The following is a 12,800-nucleotide window of genomic DNA, read 5'->3' on the forward strand; positions in this document are numbered from 1 at the left end:
GATTGAAAGGAACATATACGTGTCACAAATAACAAACATACGCCAAGTTCCCTTCCATTCCCAAAGTGGGGCAGCATCACCACGGGGATCGAGGTGGAGATGGCTCAGACAATAATTTTCAGGAGGACCAAGTGGCACAGTACCCACCAGAGCGTGAATTCAGGAAGTATTTTCCACCCACAGAACATAAACAAGGCCTTCAGCTCGTCAACAAGAGATCTCAAACCACTTCTCTGACACAAAGGCCACAGGAATCAGCTGTCTTTCAGTGGGGGAGGGCCTGTTGGGTAAAATAAGAAGAAGTTGTCATTAGCTTTACTCATATTGATTTTTATTGCATATACAACAACATCACATTAGTTATCAGTAATAAGCCTGAAGTGATTCTGAACGGACTTATTGCTGAGCAGGGGTATTTCCTCAGAACACAAACATTTTCATTTCAGAAAACTTCATATGGTCTCCTAGGTTAACTATTTCCTTAGTTAGAATTAGTGCCACAGTCAACACTGCATTAGTGACTATGTTTACATGGTCTAGTATTCTGCACGTTTCCGCACTTTTCCCACATGGGGCTAACATCAAGTTACAGTGAGGGACAGAAACATGGGGGTAGCAAAACAACCAGTTGTTCCAACAAAGGTTGTCTTGGTCTTCTTTTCTATTGAATGAATTCAGTGTAGTCAATAAAATTAGGTTAAAAAAAATAAATAATAATAAAAAAATATTCTGTTATATTTCTGAAAGATTTGATGCTCCACAGTGGGCAGAACCATTTTGTACTTGTATGTTCCTTGCATATAAACACATATAGTATATTTTACTATAGTTTTGTAGTGTTTAAGTAAAACTTGACTCGGACACTTGACAGAATTACTATAATTGAGTTGAAGAAATGTTGTCCTTATAAATGTAGCCATTATCACAGACTAACACAAACAGAGGCCTCTACTTGTTGGTGAAGATGAAAACCTTATATTCTCATTTTCTCCGACCTGAAAAATATAACTATTAAAGATGAAGCCATCATCCCTTAACTTTACACCACACTTATTTACACCAGATGAATTACAACATAACATAATGAAACCCTTACTGGGTTTGGATACAATGAGTAAGTGTGACCATCTTTGCTGGCCCTGCATCTTAGGTGACTGTAATTATACAGTTAACACAATACTCATTGTTAATAACTAGGTATAGGATTTCGAAGTCAAACACAGCTGTGAACATAAATCACAATAATTTACTTCATCGTCACCCACAGCGAAGACTGATTTGAAAGCAAACTCACCAGTGACTCACCAATATTAGCTCTTTTGCCTATTTTTTTTGGTATGAAAGTGGAACAGATTATCTGGTAAATACGGATGTTTTGAGCACGGTTTCCTGATATCACATTACATCCCTTCTGGGTACTGAAGTCCTGTTTTCAGAGCACATACACCTGTGCGGCATTTGAAATACTGTCGGAAAGACATCAGAAAATAGCACTGTAGAGACATTCCTTTGCTCTGCATCTATAAACTGACACATTACACAGCTTTTGAAAATCAGTGGAACATTTCAGATTTTTGCGTGCAGCTTGAGCGTGCTGAGGCACAGCGCTCAGCCAGGCATGAGGCAGATGGATGAGGAATGGGGCGATAGACAACAGTATTAAAACAACCCATTTATGTGTAGATATGCTCATACACATCTTGGACTGAAGCTGTTCTTGGCTCAGAGCAAGGAGAAGAATGTTAAGACTCATGACTGTCAATTCAGTGTACGATTTTTCATCTGTGTGAATTTCATCTTTTGATGTGGAATTTATCTCTTCATAACAATTACAGGACAGAAACATTGATTTTCTTAAACCTATTTGAAATGATCTAGGTCTGCTGTTTAGCATGGATCATATTTATGCCAATAACAGCAACGATAATATCTATAGTGGACACAGACATTATAAAAAGATACAACACTGATTACTGGAAGAAGTATTTCAAGGTGCACCAGTCTTTCATAGAAGCATACCTGTTTCCGTTGTAAGCAGTCTTGTAGACAGGTGTCTGCTGGATCATCTCATCAGTGTAGATGGGAACGGCAGTCCGAACGCACTCATGTGAGCACTGCAGGCTGTCATTGTAGGCAGTGAATATGTCCACCTTGCTGGGCACCCTGGCCGGGGTGAAGTCTGTCAGGTTTTGGCAGCTTTCTTCTTGCTGGTGGATCTTACGTTGATGGCTATTGTGGCGACCATTTCCAGACTGCGCACAGCTACAAAAACACGCACCAAAGACAAGAAACAAACATAAAATCATACCTTGTACCTCTGGTTATCTATTGTTTCTGACCCAGAGTGAGGTTCTGCTACTACTATGTAATGGGTCAAAAGTAAAGGAATCTTTCCTACCAGTTTTTAAGGACGAGTGTTGTGATCAAGGCTGCGATGACCATAATGAGAGACACAGTGATTGTGATTATCTGGTGAACTGCCAAACCTGCAAAAGACAGAAACAAACATGACAGCAGATAATTATGGTCATTTTTAGAGCATTCACTCTTCTCATTTGCAGCACAAAGCCGCGCACTTCATTTCTCGTGTTTTCTGTGCTGCAGAATAAGCCGCACTCGAGAGAGCAGCTCACATAAAAAGTAGAGGTTAACAACTCCGAAAAATTTGATGCTGGTATAAATTATTCCATTATTCCATTCCTTTATACTTTACAGCCAGCTGTAAAGTATAAAGGAGATCAAGTATAAGTCTAAAATAATCTGTGGTAGAGAGTTTCATTTATTCTTAGACCATCAAAAGAAAATTAACCAAACCAAATCAGTTTTCCATCAGGAGCTCTGCACAACAATGACACATATGAAATAAAATATCTATTTTATCTTTAGAGGTAGTATAAGCACTGTGAGCACTTGCTAATGCACAAGACACTAACAGGGGTACACACACAACAAGCATTAGCAGATAGAGCATCGGGCCTTGAAATGAATATTAACAATTATTCTCTTTAAAAATAGCAAAGTGGTCATGGTAGTTTTGTTGCCAAACGGCTGTGTTTGTGGTCAATCAATGAAATACAGTTTCGTATTCACTTTCTTTTAAGCTCCTCTAACTCATGAGAGTAACGTCTGGTTCATTTACTGACACATGCTCCAGTAACTTCTCAAACTAGCTTCAGACTCTGTCTGTCTCCTGCTGGGAAGGTAGCGGCTTCATTAGGACTCTATTGCTGTAAATGGCTGAGAGCGACTGTATATCTGAAAATAACAAATAAAGTTTATGGGGCTTTTCACATTAACATATTTATCAAATCCATTGTAAATGTAAAAATATTCCAAAAATACTGCTTTAAGGAATGATGAATATAAGTATCTGAACCACAGTAAACATGTGACAGTAGAGAAGAACAGAGTGAAAAACAAGATGGTACTTCTTCACAGGTCACAAGCTCATATCCAGCTCATAACTGTTATTTTCATGGTACATTAAGTTGTTTAAGATTTACTTGCACTCTTCTACCTGCTTTTATTGGACTAAAAATTAAAATCCAATTATAGTGCTATCAAAAAAACAAAAAAGAAAACTGCAGGGCAACTGGCTGAGAAAATGATAACTCAGACAGAATCCTAGAGAAAAGAAAACTAATACGAACAAGCTAAATTGTTACCATTCAATGTGCAATATTTAATTTAAAAATAATTATGAAACCCACCAACCTTTGTATGTGATCACAAGTAAAACCAACAAATATTATGCATTCATAATTTCTGTCACTGTCATCTTCCAAAATTTTTTGCCAAAGCCATAAAAAGTATAAATCACACAGCCTTGCTCATTAAGTACATCTTAATGAGCTTGCAGACATAAATATAGCCTAAATTTCCCGTTTGTCCAGTTTGTTCCGTGTGACTGAAGTACAAAAGCATTGTTCTCATTTAAACAATTAAGACTCCAGTGTGTGCTGATCTCTCACTTTTGCCAGAGGACAGTAATCCACAAACAAACCTGTGCAGTACACATCTAAAGGGAGGATTAGCGCAAGTCTATTGCACCGTATTCTAAGGTTAGTTTGTATGTGCGTGTCTGAGGGATAGAGCATGAGAGCTACTAGGACACAATGACACACTGCAGCAGGTGACATGCTGCAGGAGGACAAAAAATAAAAAAAATAAAAAAGAAAGCTGTCATGATGAAAATGCCCACATGGGCCTTATACATCTCACCTCTCCATCAGCCAGCTGCCTGGCTGCTGATCCAACCCAATTTGTCTTCAGGAAGCACTCAAAAGGAAGTGCTGCTCTGTCGTTTTAGAAAAGAATACAACCTCTCCTCTGCTTAGCTGCTGCCTGGATAGCCTCCTCTTAGATAATAAATGTCTGTGGGCAGGGCTATGCAAAATGCAGACCAGGTCAACCTTGGATTAATGATATCTCTGGCTGGCTCAGGGAAGCCTTACCTTCCCAGTGCAATCAGAGTCCCAAAGGCACATTAACTTATCTGACAAGTCTCTCTATCCTCCATCTCCCTCTCTGCCTGTCTCAGACTGACGCTGAAGTTGAAGGTATTCCTTTATGAATTAACATCTGTCTAAGTTCAGGCCTCTGACCTTGATCAATAGCTGAGGGGTCTACTGAGAGTTGCTTCATTTTATATTGATGTACGTATACCGAAAGGGAGACTTTCCAGTCAGCTGAATTCTAATAAAAGATGGTGAAGTTGATCTGTAAATCAAAACAGATAAAATGACTAAATCTATCCAAGCATCCTATGAACTCTTCCCAGGCAAGGGAAACCAGAGAAACCTAAATAAGTCAGTGATAAACTGAGTCTGTAATTTTAAATGAGAGGGATCTGATTGGCTCAGCTGGTAAACATGGGTGTACTGTGTGTAGTCTACCCTTCTAAGTCAAAGTAGCTCATTAAGATTTTCTTCAGGATGCCATTTGGGGCCAATATATGCATTTTTGCCTTGAACATCTCTTTAATAAAACAAATTAACCCAAGAACGTGAGGTCCAGCGACACAAACACAGCATTAGGTCCGTTATAATCTAATTTTCAGGGCAGTATGTTTAAGGGAGCGGGGATAATAGAGCAGATAATGACATGGGTGACAAATCTGAGTGCAGAGGCCAGTTCTATTTTCATCCAGAGCTGCCAGTTGGAGGGAGGAAAGTTTGGCCTGCCTATCTAAAACTCATTGTGTCCTGGCAGTCAGGCTGAAAAATCACCTTTGGCAGTCACCTTGCTTTAGAGATACCCGGTTAGGTTTTGTTTGGTCAAATCACTGCCAAACAAAAAGAGACTGAGAGGGGGATAGATAGAGGGAGAAATGCAGGGAAAAAGGGAAGGGACATAAAGTGATAGAGAGAGGAGAGGACAGCTAGCTTGTGACCTCTTCAGCTGCAGGATTTGAGCCGCCATCAAAGCTACCAACAGGGAATAAATGAAATTTTCTTACATTCTTGGGCATGACAGTTTTATTAATATGTCAAGAAAAAGCGCTGCGATTAAAGGAAATTATCCCTTGCCACCCACTTTTAATAAAAGGTCCTCAGATTAAATGCAAAAACTCAGTACAGAGTGAATCGCGTGCATACTAACTAATGCCTAGTTTGTAGAGCAACACATCTTATGTATTTAACCATTTTCACATCACATAATCTCTGTGCTTTAAAGACATGTGTCCTTTATCTGGTTTACATTCAGATTCATCTTCTGTAACCGCTTGTCCTGTGAAGGGTCGCGGGGGGACTGGAGCCTATCCCAGCTGTCATCGGGTGAGAGGCAGGGTACACCCTGGACAGGTCTCCAGTCTATCTCAGGGCTAACACAGAGAGACAGACAACCATTCACACTCACATGCACACCTACGGCCAATTTAGAATCACCAATGAACCTAACCAGCATGTCTTTGGATGGTGGGAGGAAGACGGAGTACCCGGAGAGAACCCACACAGCAATGACAATGCTTATCCAGACTTACAGGGTGGCTATTTTTAGTGAAAAAGCTTAAATATAACCGTGCATGTTAATTGCTTAGCAGCGGCAGCAGCAGACAAAGTTAGCAATAGTGCAGTCAGTTGCTTTAGAGCTAAATATTTGGAGGATACCAAACCACTGCTCAAGTGCTAAAGTCTATCTAGAGTAGTAAGAATGCTTATTCTGCTACCCCTAAGTAACAAGGAAACTATCACAGTTGTTTTAAGAGGAAGTATCATAGTTTGGAATAGAACTTAAATTTAACAACTCAACACATTTCTTTAGCTATGACATGGCCATATTTATGCTGAATAAACATTTATGAGGAACACACATGTCATCTGAGACAGTAGCTCTTACTATTTGTGACCTAAAAGTCATCATTAGCTTAAGCTGTTATTTTCACCTGGAATACTTTCATAGGGCAGGCTTTATAAAATCGATTTTGTGACTTAAATTCATCTTCATTTGAATGCTTCAGTATTGATTCATAGACTGGGCTTTAAAACACGTCTTTTTTGATGCTGCATAAATGTTTAAGGTGCTATCAAGCCTCCATGTCTGGATGTATTTCAGATATAACGTCTTATTCATTGACCTGCAGCATCTGTGGAATCATACACTCCCACTCCTGATCAGTTTAGGTTTCCTCTGCTTGTTCTTAGATGAAACAGATGTTTGAACTAAACTCATTTACGTATTACAGCAAGAATTAGACAAGAGGAAGCAAAACTTCAGAAACAGACTACCGATATGTAGGCAGCAGCCAACATTTATGAAAATGCGAGTTAACGTTAATCTAACATAGTTTATGCGATGCGGGTAATTCAAGATTCAAGATTTCTTTATTGTCAATTCCTCAATACGTTCACAACATACAGAAAAATCAAAAAAATGTGGACGTAACATTACCTTTCACTGAGATGTCAGTCATGTTGCTGTCAGAATTAGTGAGCAAGTTCCGAAATGAATGACAACATTCCATCTAAGTCCTCTACACATTTGCTAACACAGGCAGGTAACAGTGAACAAGAAGTAAGTGAATCTAGAACTGACTCTGGAAGTAACATAGAGCCTCTATCCACCATCCCACAGCATTTGTTGTTCATGCTAATTAAAAACAACATTAATATTACTCCATTGGGGTTCTCAATGAGTACCCCGCCTTTCGCCCGATGACAGCTGGGATGGGCTCCAGCACCCCCCGCGACCCTTCACAGGAACAAGCAGTTACAGAAGATGAATGAATGAATGTATTGCAACTGAAATATCTGTAATTGAATTGATCCATCTATCAGTTGAATAGATGGATCAATTTCAGCCTTTATTATAAACTGGGATTTTCTTTGACATTAAATATTGATCAATAATTAGTTACAAAGTTGTGTTCAGAAAGTGTAAGGATTCACAGCACTCCAATAACATTCTTCTACTTGTTATACTAGGACTTTTGAATGTTCCATTCAGATGTCCCAGTAAAACATGACAATGTCACAAAAGCAGCTAAATGAAAGTTAGCCATCATTCATTTTCTTGGGCTTTTTCTACTGTAATATGTCAATATTTCATCTCTTGCAAAAATCCAAACACTGAAATATATTACAGTTTCTAAGATGTTACAGGGGCAAAGTTTATGTCACACCTCCTGAACACGGCCATTACAGATGCTAAGAATAAACTCTGTAAAAACATAATCATGTACACGTAAAAATCCTTGACCATATTCACAAAACCATGAGTGATGGTAACTTTCAATTTAAAATTGTTTATTAAAATAATGAACTTTGAAATATGTAAGAATTTGTGTACATGTAGTGTACATAAACGGTAGAACTGGTTCCCTGATTCGTCTATAGATTAAATATTAAATTGTGTGATATCATCTAAACGGCAGTTTATCCACTGACTAGAAATGCTGTAACAAGGTAATGATGGACATACAATGAGGAAAATAACTATTTAATATACGATGCATGTACATATGAGTTATAGTGTCCTTTGCCATCAGTAATTCTTTGCAAAGACCCGTTTAGAGATAATGATACCTAGCCCACACAGTGTTTGCTTAGAAGCTTCTGAAAAATGTGGAAAATACGCCTCATTTGTAAAACTGTGGTTGAGCCACCCCACCCCCACAAACCAGAGCATTTGTACAGGTATATTCAATACATGCTAATATGCTGCATGACCCCTCTGAGATTGTCTCTCCCACACCCAGATACCTTAACAGGACAGGTTAGGAGAAGCCTTCCGTCAAAGGTTGACTGCTGATAGTTAGGAATTACCAATTAACACTGGTGTCAAAGTGTCAATCTAGGCTGATTTCCACCGAGTCACCGAGCAATCTAAAACACTTATTGAAGAAGAGGCTGAGAGAGGAGCAGGACAGAGAGAGAGAAGAGGGGAGATCAGAAACAATTACACTACATGCCTTCTCCCTCAGTGTCAAAGGCATTGCTGCATAATTCAGTCAGGTTGGATGGCAAAAGCTAAAATGGCCCAAAAACAAGCAGGGCAGCGAGTACATTGCTTCTGTGATGGTCTCTGTAACAAGAAGACACACTCGGCTGGTGAGCCTGTCAGTATCAGAAACAGCAGGGGAACACACAAGAGCTCATGCTACAACAGACAAATGAAAATGAGCGCAATTTTCTGGTGGGTGTAAAGAGGCATTGCTTCAACAGATTTCAGCATGGCAGCTTCAAACAACCATCCTGAAATCTGTGTAATGTCATGTTGGTGACAGGAGTTTTTCATTTTTTTACCAACCAAACAAAAGCTTAGCTGAATAGCAGGTGAATGAGCTCTGAAACACATCGTGCACCCGCAATGAGTCCAACTCCTGTCAGGCAACACTGTTATGTTTCAACAAAACCTAAGCAAATAAAACTCAAATGTGTTTGACGAACGCAATTGAGATTCTGTTTTAGTTCTTCTGATTGACCGAACAATCTCCAAAACGGTGTTTCACTCAACATCTGTACCTGTGCTCCTCAAGGCAGATGTGTCAAGCCATGAACCAAGAGCTGCAGAAACAGAAAGTGAAACAGCATCTGCTCAGTCTCGCCTCTTCATCTCCTCTTGGCTGAGTTTTCTGTAAATCAGGGACAGGGCGGTTTGACTCTGCACGCCTGTCACCAAGCATCAGCATTTAAGTCCAGATTTAACGCTGCAGAAAAGGAGATTCACTTTTACCCACTTTATTGAGAGCCAATACACAGAGTAATGGCAATTTTATTGGATTGCCATGGTAACTGTTGGGAAAAGTGGTTTCTCTCTGTCTCTCTGTGTGTGTCTCATTGTTGAAGAGGCTGTATTGTATGCCTCTACAGCTAAAGCAGAGGTCAAAATGCTGCATTACAACGTTTACTTAGAGAGCGTCTTTAAAAAGAGATTTCCAGGACACTTAACATACATTTTACATGTGCTCACTGTGCTCTACACTGGAGGTGAATCTACTTATTTACTCCATTCATTTAGCCTTCCGCTCTTAGTTGATAGAAATGACAAGATATAAATTGTTGGCAGACAGATCAGTTGACTTTAAATACCTGCTGGTTTGTGCACTGTATTCTGTCTTTTATTTTAAATATCAACTACGTTTGTTACAAGACGCCACAGATCTGTAAATTTTGACTGGTTTAGACTGTTTTTTAGGCACATATTGTACCTTTTGCGTACACTTCAATAACCTACAATACTTAACCTCACAATCCCCTGGACTGTCTGTCAGTACCCTAGTTATTAGTAGAGGCTTTGCAGACTGGAGTTTGAATCATCTCATATCCATAATGGAGCTGACAGCTCCATCTGCGTAGAGCAGAGGGGGGTCGAAGTTACTAGCAGCACAAACACCAGGAACAATCAGTGAGCAGCTGGAGGCACCACGGCTATAACATGCTCACCCACCTCCTTCCCCTCTTCCAACTCCCTCACCTCTTGTATGATGTCCAGTGCCATGAACGTATGATCAACAGGAGCCATCCACCTGAAGCTGCAGCATTCAGAAATACCCCAATCTAAACTAACTGGGACACGATGTTAAGTAGGCACACTGGTAGCACATACTAGAAATAGCCCATTATATTTTAATTATTAACAACCAAGGCTGTGTCGTGTGTGGCTTTTTAACACTATTATCAGTGGCCTGCTATGAGACAGTGCTGACTACATCCTCCTTGTTAAAGGCCTTTAACTGATTAAGAGCACCCCTCATTTCTATACCCTGGTGTAAATCCGTTAAATGTTCAATAATAACACACACAGTGTCATGATATGGACTCTGGATGTTTTCTGTAACCCTGTTTTGTTTTTCTTGGGTTTCCTATTTTTTATTCTGTAAGCTTCTTCCTTGGTGGTTCTTATCTTGCTTTACTTCCTGTGTTTCCCTCCTCTGAGTATGACTGGTTTCTCATTGTGTGTTTTTTCCCTCCTAAGTTCTACCTGTGTCTCGTCAACCCCTCCGCCCATGTGTATATATAGTCCTGCCTTTCCCTTTGTTCATTGTCAGGTCGTCTGTTCTGTTACCACTGTCAAGTCATCCCTTTGAAGTTGCCTGCGTTGAAGAGTTCTCTGTTTTGTTATCCGCTTGTTGTGTTGTCGTCTGTGATTCCTGTTCTCCATTCCTGGATTTGTAAATTTTTACAAAAGTCATTTTGTTTCCTGCTCCTGCCTCCCCTTGTGTCCTGTGTCGGGTCCTACCTCGCCAAAACGTAATAACATAGTAGTCTATTTTGTTCTGGCACCATCAATGCCAAAAGTGAGTGGGAGTTAAGACACATAGTCAACAGCCAACAAGTGCAACTCTGGGAAGCTGTCATGTACTTTCTCTGTGTCACCACTCAGATTGTTTCCAACCAAACCAAAGGCAAAATGTCATAGTAAAGCTAAAACCGTTGAAACATGCATGGAATGGATCTGATCTAATGGTAGGCGTGCAGATTTAAGTGTTAATTGGGTCAAATGTGTATACACAACAAGCGTGAGGAAGAATTCTTGCATGTTTATTGAACATGGGATGTCTACATGACTGTGACTCAACTGCAATTACAAAATACTGTGCTTGTATTGTAACTCTGACAAAAACTAGTGAAAAATACAAAACATCAATAGCTCTCAGCTGTCACACATGTCCACCGAGACACCAGGTGCATTTTCAGTCTGTGTTACAATAATATAGCAGTCTCACATCTGCAATCCCATTCAATCTGACTACCAGTGACTGTCAGGCAATGATGAAATCCCTCACTAACTCTGTAAAAACAAAAAGATTTACATTTTTTTCCAAACTGTTCTTTTGTACAGAGGTATTCCATTTGAAGGGACAGGAATCCTTGACAACTGTGCTCTGACACCTGCATTTCTAAGTCTATTTTGTTGGTAAAACAGGTGCAATGAGCTGTCAAAGATTTCTCATCAGTTAAAGCATTAATGCTTATATTTGACCACAGACAAGATAGACACGGTGACATTCCGACTGCTGTTGACAGAATTTACTGTTTTCTGTTTCTGTTTGCCTTCACTCGTCTCTGTCTCGTTACACAAACAAACATTTGCATTCATCTTCGGCAGTGATGGCAGCATGTGATGATTGCAGACATGATACACACATGCCATACAGTGAGGCAAACTATACTCATGACTTGAATTTATGCTGGCTCCCTACAGTATCATGAGTGGGGATTAGTTATTTGGCATTTCTAGCACAGATCCACACATCTGCTTAAATCTGACAGTTACTGTGGATCTAAGTGGCAATGAAACATTTTTCTTTCAGCAGCAGAGCTAAAACATTTACGTGAAATTCTTTACATCATCTTCATTTTCGTACATATATCATATGATGAAACACAAAGAGGTAATATCCAGTGAATGTGCTAAAAAACAGAGCCATCTTGACCCCATCATCTTGATACTAAAAAGGAGAAGCAGGTACAGAAAATAGGTGAATAAAAGAATCAACAAACCGGCTGAATATTTGATTGTAACCTACATTTGTGTAACATATGTTACAAATTATTTAATAAAAAAAATTGAGCCACCTCCCATTCTACAGTGGTCATTTTCACTGTTAGTTCTGAGTGCTGTGAATGTCAGGATGGCTAGGTCTGCTTCTCCCAGAGGTTTAGGTTGAGCTGAGGTGTCTCTGTGTCAGAAACTGAATGAGACAGAAAGAGCAGTTTACAGGCATACTGATACGCTGATTACTAGGAATAATCTAATAAAGTTGAATTAGTACAGTGATTAATTAGACTTAATGCCTTGTGGTTGTATGCCTCCAACCAGATGTCAAGTTGCACTACATCCATGTCCTTTCAAGAGTGGATATACAGTGAAAACAGAATTCAAATGAGTTTATTTTTATAATCACTATAGTGATATAGTTATCACTATATTGACCAGGAAGATTCCAATGATTCATTTCTGGTCTCTTTACTAAAAGCCTGTTTATACAGAGGGGTACAGAGGACTGATGAAGATGGTGCCATGGCCATTGCCTGAAGTTCAATATCAGCACAAGGACAGGAAAGAGAGGCACCCTGTCCTGGAAATGCACCTGAATTATTTATCTGCTGAAGGTTGCTTACACCAGCTTAGAACACAATGTTAATGGAAATCTAGGTCTTTTATATTATAGGTCTGTATGCACAGAAACAAGCCACTTACAACTTGCAAATACACTTGAAAGCAGTGTTGCCATACTAGTTATTAGTCTCTAGAGAGTGTTTGTTGAGTTCTTGTCTGAAAAAGATGGGGTCGCCACACCGTCGTGACATGACAACTTCTGGGCATTCACCGCAAAACAACAATCACACAAAACT

The 12,800-nt window shown here is 39.6% G+C and overlaps 1 protein-coding gene across 1 annotated transcript in view; it reads right to left on the minus strand.

Annotated features, from left to right (window-relative positions):
* Positions 1 to 207: 207 nt before the first annotated feature.
* The window catches only part of ajap1 (adherens junctions associated protein 1), a gene marked incomplete at both ends in the record, with an annotated part of 44,214 nt that continues 31,621 nt past the window's right edge, over positions 208 to 12,800 (minus strand). The window contains 3 exons of the mRNA XM_084553780.1: positions 208 to 280; positions 2,020 to 2,262; positions 2,399 to 2,486. Coding sequence (XP_084409906.1) covers positions 208 to 280; positions 2,020 to 2,262; positions 2,399 to 2,486 — 404 coding nt within the window. The remainder of the gene's footprint in view (positions 281 to 2,019; positions 2,263 to 2,398; positions 2,487 to 12,800) is intronic.

Source organism: Chelon labrosus (assembly GCF_963514085.1).
Source record: "Chelon labrosus genome assembly, chromosome: 10".
NCBI lineage: Eukaryota > Metazoa > Chordata > Actinopteri > Mugiliformes > Mugilidae > Chelon > Chelon labrosus.